This window comes from Aptenodytes patagonicus, chromosome 11 (genome assembly GCF_965638725.1).
Source record: "Aptenodytes patagonicus chromosome 11, bAptPat1.pri.cur, whole genome shotgun sequence".
NCBI lineage: Eukaryota > Metazoa > Chordata > Aves > Sphenisciformes > Spheniscidae > Aptenodytes > Aptenodytes patagonicus.
This window is the reverse complement of record NC_134959.1, coordinates 1,528,584-1,545,752: the sequence shown is the minus strand read 5'-3', so window position 1 is coordinate 1,545,752 and position 17,169 is coordinate 1,528,584. Positions and strand designations below refer to the sequence as shown.

At 46.3% G+C, this 17,169-nt stretch overlaps 1 protein-coding gene across 2 annotated transcripts in view; it reads left to right on the top strand.

The window, feature by feature from the left end:
* Positions 1 to 1,072: 1,072 nt before the first annotated feature.
* The window catches only part of SPG7 (SPG7 matrix AAA peptidase subunit, paraplegin), a 34,207-nt gene continuing 18,110 nt past the window's right edge, over positions 1,073 to 17,169 (top strand). The window contains exons 1-9 of one of the 2 annotated variants that reach the window (XM_076348902.1): positions 1,073 to 1,225; positions 2,832 to 2,934; positions 4,266 to 4,355; positions 9,131 to 9,381; positions 10,385 to 10,524; positions 13,206 to 13,308; positions 14,837 to 14,962; positions 15,288 to 15,450; positions 16,801 to 16,974. In XM_076348902.1, coding sequence (XP_076205017.1) covers positions 1,088 to 1,225; positions 2,832 to 2,934; positions 4,266 to 4,355; positions 9,131 to 9,381; positions 10,385 to 10,524; positions 13,206 to 13,308; positions 14,837 to 14,962; positions 15,288 to 15,450; positions 16,801 to 16,974 — 1,288 coding nt within the window. In that variant the 5' untranslated portion in view covers positions 1,073 to 1,087. Of the gene's footprint in view, positions 1,226 to 1,617; positions 2,202 to 2,831; positions 2,935 to 4,265; positions 4,356 to 9,130; positions 9,382 to 10,384; positions 10,525 to 13,205; positions 13,309 to 14,836; positions 14,963 to 15,287; positions 15,451 to 16,800; positions 16,975 to 17,169 lie in introns of those variants that run through there. The other variant, XM_076348903.1, reaches the window with a different exon arrangement.

The following is a 17,169-nucleotide window of genomic DNA, read 5'->3' as shown; positions in this document are numbered from 1 at the left end:
ACTAAATGCTGTTTTCTATCAGAGCTAATTCATACCTTGAGCTATCAGAAGGGGAGTCTTCCTCAGCAACAGCTGCAAAGGGCGGGAGCTGGTCTTTTTCCTCTCTGTTGAATCTTAAGTTTGCAGAGGTTGTTTCTTTCTTCTTCTCCCAGCCGTTACAATTATGTGGGACGTGACATTAAGAGTGATAAAAATCCCAGAGGGGGGCTAGTTGTGTACTCACACTACCAGACTCTGCACCGCCTGCTTCGTCTCCCTGCCAGCCATGCCTCCACAGTGATGGCGGGTGGACGGTGGCCGCAGCCTCTCTCCCGTGCCTGCAAGGAACCCACTTGCTCCTCCCAGGTGTTGGTTCTCCTCCTGCCTAAATCTGCTGGGGAGGGCCTGGCCAAGGCTGGGCTGGGGGTCCTGCCTGCACTGCAGGGCCTGGCCAAGGCCCGGTTGCGGCGGCCTGACTGGGTTGTGGGAACCGTCTGCTCCAGGGGACTGGCCAGGCAGACCTCGGCCTGGGGCTCGTCTGCAGAAGGGAGCCTGCCCTGGGGGGGGGGGCTGGCCGGGCTGGGCTGTGGGGGCCCTGGCCAAGGCCAGGCCGCAGGATCCTGGCCGGGCTGGGCCGGGCCCTGGCCAAGGCAGAGCCGTGGGACGTGCCTGGCCGAGGCCGGGCTGCGGGGACCTTGGCTGGGCGGGCCCTGGGCCTGGCCGAGGCCGGGCTGCGGGGCCCCTGGCTGTGCCGGGGCTTGGCCGAGGCTCGGCGGCGGGGCCGGGCCTCGCCTCAGGAGAGGGGCCGGCGGCCGCCGAGCGCCGGGATTCCCCGTTGCCGCGGTAACCGCGCGGGCCGGCCCGGCGGCCCCCGCGCGGCTGCAGCCGGGGGCGGGGCCAACGGGCGCCTTCGATCCCGCCCTGCCGCCGACGGTTGCGCCCGCCATCTTGAGGCATGGCAGTCCCGCCGCTGCCGGCCCCTTTCCAAGATGGCCGCTCGCTCTTCACCGGGCACTTCCGTCCCCGCTGAGGCCTCCGGCTCCCGGCGCGGCGGCGAGCGTAGCGGCCCCTCGGAGGCCTCCAGGCGGAGCGGGACGGCCGGCGGGTCATGGCGCTCCTGCGGCTGCTGCTGCTCCGCGGGCGCTGCAGCTGCTGGCGACGGTCTACCCCGCCGCCCGCCCCGGCCTGGGCCCGGGCTCGCCCGCGGCCCGGCGGCGGTCCCCTCGGCGCGGGACGCGGCCTGCAGGTAACGGGGCGGCGGCGGGGCCCGCAGAGCGGGGTGGGTCGGCCTCGGGGCGGGGCGGGGCCTCGCCTCGCCTCGCCTCCCCCGTGCGCGGTGGGGAGCGCAGCGCCGAGCACCGCGGGGGGCTGCCGGTCTCACCGGGCGGGGAGGCCCCGCGACGTGCGGGCTCCGCCCCGCCGTGCTGGGCCACCCGGGTGCCGCCGCCTCACGGAGCCCCTCGCCCTGCCTCCTCAGCGGCGTTCCCGAGCCGCCGCGGGCGCTGACCGGCGCCGCTGCTCCCCGCGGCAGGCAGCGTCCCCCCGGGGAGGGCCCGGCCCGGCGGGGTGCTCCGCCTGCGGGGCTGGGAGCACCAGAGGAGAAGGCGAACGGCGGCGGGGGGGGGCTGGGTCAGCCCTTACCGTGTTAAAATGGGCGCTTGCTTCGAGACAGGGCTTTCCTTAGAAGGTTTCTCAGGTTAGACCAGCCCAAAGGTCCGTCGTGTCAGTGCTATATAACAGTAACTTGGGGGAAACACCATCTGAAGAGAACACCTAGGCTGTCACAAGCAAGAAGATGTTGATTAAAGGCCTTTTCCTGACATCGCTTGCGCTGGCTCTTCGCATCACTGGGGATATAAGCACCCACCACGCTGGTGTGCGCCACAGATGTGTTTTCCCCATCTTGCAGTGCTGCTGATACTGCAGGGCTCTCCAAGACAGCCCTTAATGCAGAAGGCGACGTTCTTGTTTAAACTCGGCCTCCGACATGATTTAGGACTGTTTTGTGTTTTTCTTCAGCGCGGTGAAGAAGCACTGGCAGCCCAAGTAGGCCATGGAGGAAGAACAATTGTGGGACTGCTTTGTGAATCACGCCAGGTTCTTCTGTGATCAGTTTAAACTAGTCTAAGATGTTCTGTTCTAGAAAGCATCGATCCCAAGAGGTTACCATCTCGGGCCAGCACAAGCTGTTGTGTTGCTGCCCAGCAAACCAGGAAAAAAGGGTGAGGGTTTTCCACCCAGTCAGTGTCCCTGTCTGGTTTGCTGCACAGAAATTTGTCCCTGTGCAGCGGAGAGGGGTGGTGAGACAGGGATCACACATCAGAGAAGGGGCAAGACTTGCGTCCAGTGAGAGTATTAGTAAATGTTAGTTCAAATGTTGTGAAGTTGCCTTTAAATGTGAATATGAACTGCAGGATTGCTGCTGAATTACCATGGGGAAATAGCCGTGTTGTCCTTACTGCCGTGCAGCAGGGTCACAAAGTAGTAGACCTTAAGATTTCCTGCTGTGGGAGGGTATCTTTACATTTTAAGAACTGACTTCCAACGTATCTTTAGAGTGAAGAACAGAGATGCAGGGAGGAAAAAGATAAAATTTTCAAGTGTTTTGAGTATATGTTTCTATTTAAAACTTTCTTTAAACTGGGTTATAAACAACATCTTCAGAGTCACACGGCAAGTACACAGCACAGCCGGGAAATAATATTCAGGTCTCCCAGTTGATGGTCCTTCAACTTACCCACAATATTTTTATGTTTAGAAATCTTAATCTCATGGAAAACAGAAAGGGTAAGCAGTCACAGTACTTTTCCAACAGTTGTCTTTTTTTCTTTTTTCTTCATCTTCCTCCTCAGAGCCTTCTGTCACAAACGCTTTCCCCCACACGTCGAGGTCTCAGTGGAGTCCTGGTGAAACAACACGTAATTCAAGATCCAGTCAGGCTTTGGAATCTCTTAGGTGAGTCCCGAAGAGCAACTGTACAGGTGGAGGAGGGGAAAAGGTCTGTCTTAGTAAGAGTGCTGACAGGCATCTTCACTGCCTGCATTCCTGGAACTGAAATAAAGCTGTTCTGTTCTTGGCTTTGGGAGCTGTGTGCCTTTTACAGGGGGTTTTAAGTTTTTGTTTGGTGACAGGGATGAACAATGGCACCTTTCCGCAAGGACCTCAGCGTGATTAAATAAGCACTTGAGTCATTAGACCTAAGCGCTAATTTAAAAACTGCAGACTTTAAAGTAGAGAATCTTTCTGTGCCTCACTAGCAAAGCCTAAGAAGATGTCATTCACCTTTGTCAGAAATCACATCATATGACCTTGCTGAAAACCTTGCACTGGAACAAGTTAAAAGTGTATGTTAGAAAATGTTACCTGAATTCTTAGAGCAAAAGCACAGAAATGTAAAAAAAAAAAAAGCAATTATTCTTCTCGCTACCCTCTTCACATTGGGAAGATGAGTTTGCTGATGCCTTTGAGATTTGAACAAAACTGGTCACGGCTATTCTGGCCAGCACGGGCCTGGTGAGCTTGGGCTGCTTTACCTTTGAGAAGGTTTGTTTGTTGGTTTGGTTTTTTTTAAGTTAAAATACATGCATAATCTTTCAAATGGCAGTGAATCCTCTAGTGGAACTAGCAGGGGATAAGCAGTCCAGTTTCTGGGCTTACTCCTCTTTCCGGAGCCTTCGTGAAAGACCATGGGAAATGGAAGCTGTTGTCCTTCTGAACTTTTTGCGTTTTCCTGGCAAAAAAGTCTTCACTTATTGTTTTGTAGCAGCAATTGAGAGTCTTACTGTTTGTAGCCTTACTTTCTTGGCTTTTATTAGAGTATCCTAACAGCATTTACTGAGAATCCTGCATTTAACTCCAGCACATGCGTTTCCTTTCATAAGCATTTACAGTTCCTAGTGTGAGGCTGTTCTGAACTGACCATACCAGTGTTAACTATGGCTTTGTGCCTTGGGAAATGTGTACATGTTTCAACACTGAAGAAATTTCTCCCAGTTGTTTTCTTTGCCACATTAAAATGACCTCTGAACAAAGCCGTATTTTGATCGGATTGTCAAAAAAATATATGTTATATAAGGAAACTGAAGGAGTCTGTCCCACCCATTACTCCCTCTGGCAAGGCTGTCCCGTTTCCTTGGCACATGAACGAAGCTGTGCGCTCGGGTGGATGTGGAGCTTAGCTTTCTCTGCATTTGGAGCTCACGTGTATTTCTGCCATCCTCAGTCCCCCTCTCTCACCGTCTCCTGAGGTCTTCTGGTAGTAACTACTTAACTCTGCTTGCCTGCAGGTAGCACTTACTATTTTACTACTTCAAGCTCTCAAGGGAGTAACCAGAAGAATGGAGGATTCAAAAAGAAATCTCCACAGGAGGATGAGGGTATGTATGTGCCAAAAAGATACTTAATGAAACAAACTGTGTGCGCGAGGGGTAAGGGTGGACAGCATGGAAGATCCACCTTAATGCTTCTGTCTCTCAGTACTGTAAACCTGTACCTGTAACTTACCACCTCGACAAGCCTAAGGATGCTAAGGCTTAAGACGGATCACGAAAATGATTCTCTTTCTGTGCTGCTTTCCATCCTGCACAAATAATTTCATTGATGTTTGCCTTAGTTTTGCCGCTTTACAAAGGGGAACAGTAGCATTTACTGAGTTTTGATTTGGAGGTCTTGTAGAGCGTTTTGACTTAGTCAAGAGCTGAATTTAGTTAATGCAAGTTTAAGCTGGATTCTGTCTTTTTTCTTATTTCGTTTACCTTCATTGTGGATGTGTCTCTACTTCTAGTGATTTGCAGAGCTCAAAGATAAAAATATATTCCTTAAAGAGTTCTTAGCTGCGTTACTAATGGCACTTGCTCAGAATCTTTCTTTTTTTTTTTTTTTTTTTAAATCAGTCTTCCTAGATACTGTTTCTTGCATGTCTTATGCTGCCTAAGCCCCAGGCATCCCGCTGTACAGGACTTCTTGAAAATGAGTTTTATCTCGCTAAATGTGTTCTGGAGCCTAGGGATCTACATGGTGTGCCAGATTATGTTGAGAAGTAGAGGAGTGCCCTCTCTGTACCTTAGGCTTAAGGGGGTGAGGAATTTCATGACACTAATGTGGGGTGGGGGCGCAGGGGAATAACTTCAGTGTACTAGACAAAACCTTTGTGTAACTTCTGACAGGCAGCGTTAAGATCCTTGTAGGAGGCACTGTTATCTTCTACCAGTAGGTTTTCACCAAACATTTTTCAAATACGAGCGGATTTGTGGGTGTCCCTTCAAGTCTTGGTATTGTTGACAACTTTCTGCTATTTGTAGATTGACAACAGCTGCATTCCATTTAAAAAGTGTAATTTGACTCTTCCACTTCTGTAAAGAAAATTCTTTGCTCGTTTGTGAGTATGTGCTCTTTCCCTCCAGCCTCCCAAGAACTGAAGTGCATGCAAAGATTTTCTAGGCTCTGGATAAGGCATGTTGTCAGGCTCTCTGATGGAGGTTTTTACCTGTGAAGTCCCACAGCTGATGGCATGTCCTGTATTTACTGTTTAAGAAAGATGTCAGAAGTGGCCCAGGTGAAGGTCTCATTCCTCTGTCTTGTCAGTAATGCTTGCAGAAGCATAATGAAGACCTGATCATTTTCTCATGGCATTAGTTGATGCTTGCAGAGGCCGGTGATGTCTTAAGAGAGTTTATGTGGCTGGCTGTTGTGCTGCTTGTTTCCTGGACCTGTGAGTGAGGGATAAACCTTCTGTAGATGGCAGGCTCCAGACCTTTGTACTGTGAGTTGGAAGGCACTTAGCATCATGTTTAAGTCACACAGATTGTAATATAATTTTAGAAATTACACGATAAACTTTTACCTAGGTGTTATCAGATGATGTAATAGCTTGGCTTTTCCTTTGTTGTGCTTAAACACAATGGTAGAATCCTCTCGGACTAACTAACTTTTGAAGTAAAAGCAGTCAGGTGCTGATGACTTTCAGCCTGACGTGTCATTGCATGCAATCTCTTTAAGGCAAGAGCAGTGGCTTAGCCTGTTGATCCATTTAACTGAGCTGAAGTCTTCAATGAGATGTGAGTGCAAGTATCGCAGGGTCCTCGTTAAGGACGTCAGAGCTTAGATGTTGGGGCCCTTCGTGTTTGCAAGACCACACAGGGTGAATGTGAACACAGTGCCTTGAAGAAGTACTGTAGCTGTTAAAATTAGTAAACAGTAACATGCTGTGTTCGGTGGCCTCTTTTCTCCTGTGATTAATGGATAGCTTGACTTTGGGAGGTGGAATGCTACCCCATGTCTCCAGGGGAATACTCGTCTCTGCAGTAATTATTAAAAAGAACTCTTCAAACTGTCACAGCAGCCCTTGCAAGATTTTAATCGGAGAGTTCAGATTTGGGGTTAATGGCAAATCATTGCTTCATGGAGGCTTTTTGAGACTAAAAAGCTGGAAGTATTCCCACAGCTGTTGCTTGCAAGTGTCACATCCAGTTACTGGTTCTCATTTACTGAATATTGTGGGGTAGCTTATGGTGCAATGTGAATGTTAGACTGTAAAGATAGTAATACTTTACATAAGCTTAGAAATAGATTGATTTTGTCCTTAATTAAATGCAGAGTAGAGGAAAGCTTTGTGTTTTCTAGCTTTCTAGAAATGGTGGTGTTTTCCTGAAATTATTCAGCTGTAGGTTAAAGGTCCTAGACAAGTCTAATTCCTAGAAACCGGAGAAGTTGCTTGTGTCACGGTATCTAATGGCCAGCTTTTACCCTGTGGTGATTTTTTTGTGACAGTATCCTCAGTAATGTGTGCTTTAGAACATATTACATGCCTCCACACTTTGTCTGAAATTTAATACAGAAAAGCGCTTCAACAATAGTTGACTCTGACGTCTCCAAAGAACTTGCATAGCAATAGATGGACTTTCTTTCTGTCGGTACTCACTGTTCCAGAGTCATTTCTTTTCTCTATAGATTTTTTTTTTATTTAAAACTTGCTCAGCTTTTCAGGATATTGCCCAGACTAAGGCCTCTATTGTACTATATTTTAATTTTCTTTAATAAGACTATAGTGGATGTCATCCTGCAGCTTTGCGATGAATTGCTTTGTTCTAATAAAGCTGGATCTAGCAGGTAACACAGAAGTGAGGAGATGGCATTGAAGAACAAAGTAGATGGGCTGGACACAGTGTCTGAGCTTGTCACTGTCTTTTGAAATTATGACCTTATCTGAAGAGCTGCATTGTTTCTATTTAGGAACAAGCCTTTCCTGTTAAATGTGGAGCAGAGCTAGGAAACGAGTGAAAAATGATGCTGCGTATCTGAAGGACAGAGTACTTTTTTTAGCACCTGACTGGGTCATATGTTTGTCCCTTGGTTTTGTTGCAGTGTGTGTAGGGTCTAATTGGTGGCTAGTGATAAATGCTAGTGTCAGAACATTTGTTACGAATTTGCAAATAAATCTAATCTGGGCTGCAGCAGGCAGATGCACTAGCAGTCCAGTGGCGCAGAATTAATTTATATCTGGGCGTAGAATAGTATTTATATATGCCATGTTGCCGTTGATGTTAAATTGTATATCAAGAACAAGTGCTGAATTATATATCGAACATCCATGTATGACTGGAAAGAGGAGGAGATATTTGTTGTCAGCTTAACCGCTCAAACACTAGCTAGCAGTTGACACTGAACTGTGCTGTGGCAGTCCTTTGCAGACCACAGAATTTTAAATTTGCCTATGCAGTGCAAAAAATGTTGGGAGTCTGAAAAAAAGGGTTGGTGGCGAATACTTGAAGTAAACCATCCCTTTTTCTCATGTCATCGCTTCAGTATGTCACTAGTACAGTAAAGGTGGGGGAAAGCACAACTAGCGTGGGAATCCCTCTTTGATACAGATCCTTAATGTGGACGAGTTATCAAACCTTTTTAAACATGAGGTTAGTTGTGTCGCATGGGAGAAAATCTGTGCAATTTTGTTAAGACAGTGAGATTGATTTGCAGTGTACTTATATGCATAGGTAAGCTGCATATCATGTCTCCTGTGCTATTTCAGATTTACTGCAAATGCAGGTATTTTCTTAGGTAGTAGAAATGTTGTTGGTCTCATGACACAGAATGCCAGCAGACCAGGAGCTCACCAGGAAGCAATTATCTCTTATAATACTGTGCTGTGTGATTTACCAATGACACTATGACTGCTTTTACTCACTCCTAATATTTTCCGGTGGATATGTTAGCAACAGCCTGAGGACTAGGCAGTGTAGAAGCGCGTTATATAGAAGTGGGCTATAGTCATTCCTGAGTTGGACTTTTTTAGCAGCAAGGGTCCAATGGCTTTATTTGGCCTATATCCATATTAGGCCAGGCAAGTGAGATAGTCTCTCATTTTAGAATAGAATGACGTTTGGTGGGATTGTGATGGGTCTAGTGGACTATGACCATCTGAAGTCTCCTGGACCAGGATTAGACTGCCTTAAAACAGGAAATGCTGATCAGAGCTCTTCAAAATATGTCTGAGATTGCTGTCTGTCTTTGTACACGATCAATAACTTCTGGAAGTGAGGGGCTTGCTTTGGCTCGCTGATGCTTCAATTCCTCCTCTTACTGAAGCAACAGTTAAAGCGAAGGAGGTGATCCTCCATCATCTTCTCTGTGTACACAGTGCCTCACTGCATGGCTTCTGGGGCGTTGGGGAACAGCCGAATATAGCCACAGCAATGTGATGCAAGCAGATTTTTTGCTGGCTAGCAGGATGCAAAACTTGCCTCCTTCCAGGCAACTGTTAAGCTTACATCTGAGTGCTTGTGCTTTCATAACCAGGCTTTTGACCTGGTGCTTTTCATGTGTACAGCTGGGGCCCTGTGCTCTCACAGTCTAGAAGCCAGAAAGGTCTGGGAATGTCACGCGATCCAAAAATCTGACTCACTGTCGTAACCCTGGGCAAGTCGCACAACCTCCTTTGTGAGCCAAGCCAGAAAATTGCCTGTGCAATGCAAGTTAGGTATCACTTCTGAGTCTAGTCCTTCAGGAGAAACCAAACATGCAACAAAAAAAACCCAAAAGGTACTGTTGTGTTAATCTTTGTCATTTAATTGTCCCTTCTTTGGGTCAGAAAGTTCTGCAATTACATGCTGATATCTTTCTTCTCTGATATCTTTTTTTTTTTTTCCCCCTAAAGAGGATGAGAAACGTAGGAAAAGGGAAAATCAGATGCATCTTGAACGCTTACGGGCACTCCTCATCATAACTTTCATAGTGCTGATGTTTCGATTCACGGTCAGCGAGAACAGAGAAGGGACCAACATTTCCTGGAACTACTTTGTGAATGAGATGCTGGCAAAGGGGGAGGTCCAGAGAATCGAAGTGGTGCCAGAGAGCGATATTGTGGAAGTTTATCTGCACCCAGGAGGAACTCCGCATGGACAAGTTGTGAGTGACTTTCTACAATGGGAATGAATGACCTTAGATTATACCGTTGAAAAGAATTGAATTAATGAATATATATGTTCGGTAAAACTCTAGCTGGTAAATTTGCTCTTTGTTAATTTTTCTCTTTCTTGTGTTTGAAGTTCAGGGGACTTCTGTTACTCATATCAACCTGGAAACTAAGACTTCTATTTTAAATTGTAAAAACAATTAATAATGGCCTGGAAGAAAATCTTATGTATGTCTAAAAAGCTGGAAAAATTCAGTAGTTTTTTCTTACTGGCTCAGTCTGATATGTGAGAAGGTGTCTAGAAGATTGTAAACTCTTATTACTAGATCTTGTTTCAAAAATTTTCTCATATTGGGATTTTAGTTTCAGGTGTTCTGTCAAACTCCATCAGACTTCCTTCCTAAATCTTCCAAAATGGAAACAAAGCAAAGTTTGATCACTTGCTTGCTTCCAGGAGTTGCCACTAAGAATCATTACAAACTGGCTTGGGAGATTAAAACACTGTTCTTGGATACATCCCATTTTGTTCAGTGACTTATGATCCGTTTGCAAACTGCTGGATGAAATTAATTTCTGACAAAGGTACAGGAACAAGATCCAAGAAGTCTGAGTGGAGCACAAGACACCTCCTTCCCAATGATGTGGTTTTCTATATATAGTACAAAATTTTGCCTGAGCCCAAGGTATCTGTACAACTGGGTTTATAATACTAACTCCGTCCTTCAGCTTGCCTACCAAGTTGTTCCATCTCCTTGTTTCTAGAGAGCTGAGGCTTAGTTCTTGACTTTTATGCTTTCATAAGGTGCTGAAAAGACTAGAGGTGTTCATAAGTTCATTCGGAGCCCTAGTGTCAGTTATCTGCTCATGAGTTCATTGACGCAGTATCAAAGGATGTAACATAAGGCTAACTTTTATCTGACTTGTGCACTACTTCTGCGCATTGCTGTATCCTTAAACTACAGTACTTATACGCTGCTTTTGATTTCATGTCCCCAGAACGTTACCCTGTTGTACACAATGCGGGTGGCAAACATTGACAAATTTGAAGAGAAGCTGAGAGCTGCGGAGGATGAGCTGAATATTGATGAGAGAGAGAGAATCCCTGTTTCCTACAAACATCCTGGCTTTTATGGAAAGTATGATATGAATTTGTGCTTACTGTTGATCTTATACTGGTGACGACATCCCTCAGTTAGAGAGGGAAGTCCCTTTCAACTAAATGATGTTGTTATAAATATAGAACAAAAAAGCGGTCCCAGTTGGAGCACTTAACCCATCATTCAGAAATAGGCATGCTCTAGATGTACCTTCACGTTTCAAAAGTGAGGGTCCCAAGGAGGTGTCTGGAACTGCAGCGTGCAGCAGACCAAAATGTTTTGGGTCAGTGTCAGCAAGCCTGAGGAAAGTCTGTGTCTGTTGTTGTGTGTTCTTGCACAGCTGAGTGCTTTTTGTCCTTATAATCAATTATTCAAGTGCAGAGTGTGATAGAAATCCTGACTCAACAAGTGATGTTACACCCTGGTCTGTGGAGAATGCTGGTGGTGTAGTAAGCCTTTCCCCGTTAAAATGCTTCGAGGAAGGCCGGTGGTGGTTGTCCAGTCTGTAAAAATAAACACCTAGTTTTGGCCTGCTTCTCCAACAGCTGTAGATCAGAGGACAGCCTGTGCTGGTGCTTGCTCCAGCTGCGAGCCACATACTGAGCAGAGCAGCTTTGATGCTAGTATACAGAATCTCAGTGAGAGGAGTACTTCTATTAAACTTACAGCCCTTTTCTGTTACCTGAAACCAAGATCCTTTGCTTAAAAAAAAAAAAAAAAAAAGCTCAAAACTTTTAATTCTGAAATAAGCTATAATGAGCAAGAAGAGGGAAGATTTGTCAAAAGACAATAGAGCACTGGCTAGGCTTTATTCTGTGCTTTCATACGATGTATTCACGGTTTGTGGGCATTTGCTGCTGAGGTGGCTTATTTGCCCTTCTGTTAAGACCGGCAGCTTGTTTTCACAAAACAGGATTTATGGGGTCCAGAGTACAAAACAGACCTGTGAAGCTCGCCCACTGGGCTTGAACAAGTCCACCTCCATCACTGATGGCCGTTACACTGCTGTAGAAAGATGCTTTCCATAAGCGTGGGGAGGGACTCCAGCGTTTGAAGAGCTCTCAACTAATCGCTTGTTCTAAAGTACTAACGGAGAGATGTAGTGCAGAAGTCCTGTCTGCTAAGTAAAGAAATCCCGATCCCTGACAACGAGGAAAGAAAGCATCATGCCGCTACAGTTACCTGCCGAGATGGCCTGGTCACCTGCTTGTGCACCATGCAGAGCGCGTCATCTGCTTTTAGTAGCTCATAGGGTTTGGAGCACAGTGGCTTTCCCACTGTAGATGGGGATGGCCAGTGTGTGTAATTCTTCCTCCCAGACACCTTACCAAAATGTGAAACAAATGTCATGTTTGTATATGAATGGATACCTGGACTGGATTTTGTCGAGTTACTTGTCCTCTGAACAACATTTGCTCATTTTTAATACATGGTTTATATGAAGACAAACTTTTTTCATTGATTGTGCAGTATGAGACCTTTAGTTGAAATTCAGAACTTGCCAATTTTTTCAAACTTGTGTATAACAGGAGGAGTAGACTGGACAGTCAGCCACCAACACAAGCTGCTTCCCCTACCCTGAAAAGAGATTTTTTTTTTTTTTAAGAGATAGTATAGGGTCTGAAGTCTGTCAGGAGACTTGATGAATGTCTGGAGAATTCAGTCTCAGTCTGGAGTGCACCTGTGAGGTGCAGAGCGCTTGCAGTTTGGATTCAGTTTGCTCTGAGATGTGGGTACTTGACATGTTTCAGAATTAATCCTGTCTGCATAGTTGACAAATTGAAGATGACTTTCAGTTTCCAGTGTTGCCTAGGATCTCTCACTGAGAAGAAACAAATGCAGCTGGGTATATAGCACATGCTGGTCCCCTTGCTTCAGTAAATCATCCCTCTGTGGGAGATGGAACACACATTCCTAATTTAAAGATAAGACACAGAAGTGTGGCGAGACCAGATGACTTCACAGGCATGTGAAGCAGAACAGGGTCCCACAAATCTCAGCCCGTCATCTGACATACGATCATTTTTCCTCCTATTTGAAAGCATCCTTTGTTTAGAGCTCACAGGGTATTTGTCCTCAGCGTGTTTGTCTTGTAACTGTATTAGACCTGCAGTGTCACCTCTGCTCCTCATGTCCCTCCTAGTGCAATTGGTATTGCAAAGGATCCAGAAAATTGATGATGTTGGTTGCTGTCCTTTTGGCATAGAGGACTTCTGAGAGACTTGACCAGGGAGGGCCAGCCAGACTAGGTAGAGGAGCCTCTTAATGGGAGACCTGCACTGGGATTTCTGCCAGGATTAGGGGAGTTGGAATCTCCCTGCTGTTGCTGGACACGGGTCTTCTGCAGTGAGCTCCCTTTGGGTGGACTGCCAGCCCCACCGGATTCTGCTCTGGGTGTGATTTGACTGCCTGAAGGTCCTATTTGTTTTATAAGTAGGAATGCCTCTGAAGGGGGTGGTGAGGTCGAATTTCTTCCGCAGTTGTAAGCAGTATTTGCCAGTGTCCTCTGTTTAACTTTCTAGGTCATGTAATTGTTTGGGATATATATATAAAAAAACACCTGTAAAGGTTCCGTTTTTCTTAGTCATGTCTGCTCATTGCTGCACTTGTAGCCTAAATGTCAGGATTTTTTAAATACTGAAAATAATTATGTTGAGTAATATTTACCAAGTTGTGGCCGAGCACCTCAATTTGTACCTGTCTTGCTTTTGTCCCTTTAGTGATATCATTTCCCTGATAGTGACGCTTGTGGCTGTGTCCATGTTGTGGAGCATCTTCCGCCTTATTAGGGTTGCAAGCCGGGTAGGAGGATTCAACGCCTTTGTGAGTATCCTGGATCTGGATGTTGTTTTGCAGCCTGTGGGTAGTCTTGTCTTCTGCTGGCCTAGTCTCCTCCCCTTTCCCCAGCAAAGTCAATGCAGAATGAGAATTAACTGGTGCCAAGGGCTCTCCAGTCTTGACACATCTTGCATCTTTTCCTGTCCTGATCATCTGACTAGATTGTACAGTAACTGGCCTTAGCTGAGGCCCTTTCTTTCCCCAGTGGCAGGAAGGGCTGAGCTCAGTGAATTTGCAGTCCAGTTTGCTCTGCTATTTTCAAAGCTTGTTAATGAGTTGCAGCTGCAGATGGTGTTTTTCACTGGGTCCTGCCAATATGCCTCCCATACAGCCAGAAGTAGGAATTGCTGCTTTCTGCAAAATGAGTTCTCAATTTATAAAATATGTTCAGATTCTGGATTTCATTATGTGTTGGCCTGTTCCGCTCATGCCACATGCCTCACTTGCAACATCAGTCAAATCTCCTCCTCCCTTCTTCTACCCTTGCCTGGATCAGCTGATGAAACTCTGTAGAAATCAGCCCAGGGTGCACTGCCATTGACCGCAGGGATTTGAGGATGAAAATACGGTGAATTCAGCCCCTTGTTAGATTTCCCACGCAGTCTCCTCTGCAGTTCTCTTCTGGCTTTGGGATTTTCTTTACACAAAGGCATGCAGCTGCTCAGAGGAGAAGAATATTTTAAAGAAGCATTGAGTAATGAGGGCCTTGAGGACTAGATTCTGTCCTTGCATAAGCGGGGACAGCCAGGCCCTGCATGTTTAACTCTTCATTTGGATAAGCTGATGTTTCTGAGGCCTGAGAAGCTATAAACTTTCTTCTCGAAGAAAAAAAAAATAATTCCCAAGTAGCTGTTTTCAGTAGAACATAATGAGCAGTAGGGCGTTTAACTAAATTCTTGTTTTGACTGTCACTGTGGCTTAACACACACCAGGAGACTGAAATGTGGTGTCTGTTAAATTTGAGACCCTATAGTTCTGTCCTGGGTTGTGTTGCAGTAGAAAATAGTGGCAGCATCGGACAGTGGTGCAAAGTGTCTTGTTTATATGCATTTACAAGATGGTATTGGTAATTATTTACCACTGACAATTATTTACCATCAATACATATTCCTCCAAACTATACCTATCCCATGTGTATTAAGGATCAGAGCCTTTAGAAATCAGGGAGAAGATCCCAAATAAGTTTTTGGGCATTCTGCACGTTTTTAGTAAGCATCCCTGCCTGGTCTACATGGAGTTTGAGCTGGATTGTGTTGGGACTATTACTGCAGGTTTATTCTGTTTCTTCCCAACAACATGTGGATAAATAAAGTTTGAGTCAACAATCTGGCTGTGAAGTGTTTCCAAAGAAAAAGTAAAACACCAGTGCGTTGGTGGGCATTTTAGTGGTGTTTGTTAGGGGCAGCTTATACCTGTGCTGTGCTGTCTCCCAAAGTATAGCAAACAGCCTTTCCGGACTGTTGCCTTGTCCAAAGTCAGAGCACGTCTTCAGTACTTGTGCTACCTTCCACAGAACCAGCTGAAAATGGCTCGTTTCACCATTGTGGATGGGAAATCTGGAAAAGGGATTGGCTTCAAGGATGTAGCGGGAATGCATGAGGCGAAAATGGAAGTCAAAGAATTTGTGGACTATTTAAAGGTATATAAAAGTAGAACAAAATAAGTGCTTGCTACCCATCTTCTGGGATAGATGGCTGACCTGGGGAGGAGGGTATATTCTTCTCTTCATCCTTCATGATGCTGAGCAGCCTCTGTTTAAATAAACTGACAGCTTTTTACGCTGTGATCAGCATGACTCAATCTCTCTATTTCCAATTCTGTAATAGGAATGCGGACGTAGCTGCTCCCATTAGCAGCTCAGAGTTGCTCAGGCTGAAAACAGTATCGGGAAGCTCTGGGAGGCCGTATTCTTGTGCAGATGCTTCATGTGAGCTGTGGATCTGAGAGTTGTGTTGTTCTTGCAGAGTCCCGATCGCTACCTTCAGCTTGGGGCTAAAGTGCCCAAGGGTGCCTTGTTACTCGGACCGCCAGGCTGTGGGAAGACGTTGCTGGCGAAGGCCGTGGCTACAGAAGCACAAGTGCCGTTTTTGGCCATGGCGGGCTCTGAGTTTGTGGAGGTGATAGGAGGTAAGCTTCTCGGGAGGAAGGGTGTGGAGTGGAGGTTACTTGGTCTGTTGTGGAGTTGGAGGGTGCTGGCTGGGCCTCTTGCAAAGGACAGAGTTTTAGCCTGTCTTTGCACGGGGAGGATGAGTTGGATATTTCTGCTGAAAATATAAAAGGTTTTCATGATAGAGAGTACTTAATTATGTAGTACCTAAAATGCATGCCCTCTGAATTGCTAGTTGTTTCTTTCTGACAGTGTGCGGCCATGGTTCTTCACCTGAAAGCATTATCTCTGACTTCCCTGTACCTATTATTAAAGCCACTGACTGAGGCTTCCTTCCTTGTATGAGAATGCTGATGGATTTTCTGCTGCTCCCTGCTGATGGGGAAAGCGTGGCCTCTTTGTGCCTTGGGATTTCCATCTTCCTCCTTTTCTTCCTTCCTCCTAGATCTCTTGACACCCAACAAGGGTCAGTGTGCAGGAAAATGCTGAATATTTCGGCTTCTGATTTGTTGAAGGAACAGGAGTTCATGTTAGGAGCTGGGAGCAGAGCTCCTGTCGTGGTTTAACCTCAGCCAGCAACTGAGCACCACCCAGCCGCTCGCTCACTCCCCCCCCCCCCAAGTGGGATGGGGGAGAGAATTGGAAGAGTAAAAGTGAGAAAACTTGTGGGTTGAGATAAGAACAGTTTAATAATTGAAATATAATAATAATAATAAAAAAAAATAAAAGAATATACAAAACAAGTGATGCACAATGCAGTTGCTCACCACCCGCCGACCGATGCCCAGCCAGTCCCCGAGCAGCGGCCCCCCCGGACAGCTTTCCCCAGTTTCTATACTGAGCCTGATGTCCCATGGTATGGAATATCCCTTTGGCCAGTTTGGGTCAGCTGTCCTGGCTGTGCCCCCTCCCAGCTTCTCGTGCACCCCCAGCCTTCCCAGTCAGTAGAGCATGGGAAGCTGAAAAGTCCTTGACTAGTGTAAGCACTGCTTAGCCACAACTGAAACATCGGTGTGTTATCAACATTGTTCTCATCCTAAATCCAAAACACAGCGCTGTACCAGCTACTAGGAAGAAAATTAACTATCCCAGCCAAAACCAGGACAGCTCCTCTTACAGCAGCCGTAGGAGTCCCTGCAGTTTTGGGAGCTCAGTTAAAAGCCAGCACACTCCAGGAGGAGCAGTGCCTAAGGACTAAACATACGAGTTCTGTGGCTATTTCTTTGTGCCGGGAGTGTTGAGAGAGGGACTGTCACATACTGAGGGTTTGTCCGGTGTCAGGTGTCTCACTTGGGGGCCAGTAATGCTGCTCTCCAGCTTTGCTGACAATTTTAGCTACAAGGCTTATTTCTTCTTCCCTTCTTCTATAGGTCTTGGAGCTGCCAGAGTTCGGAGCCTCTTCAGAGAAGCCCAGGCTCGTGCACCCTGCATTGTATACATTGATGAAATTGATGCTGTGGGCAAGAAGCGCTCAACCAATATATCTGGTTTTGCCAATGCTGAGGAGGAGCAGACCTTAAACCAGCTGCTGGTGGAAATGGACGGTCAGTATTTCTCTCTGCCTCTCAGCAGTTGGGCCCTTATCACCTGAGAGATCCAAGCTGTTGGCCTGTACATCTTTTTCCTGCTTGAACTTGCCGTGCCTCTTCAGCGTTCTCTTCTTGCTGAAGTGATTACAATTGCATTGAAACAAATCTCATTCCCCTCTTCCCTGGGACAAGGCTAGCTTGCACTTCGCA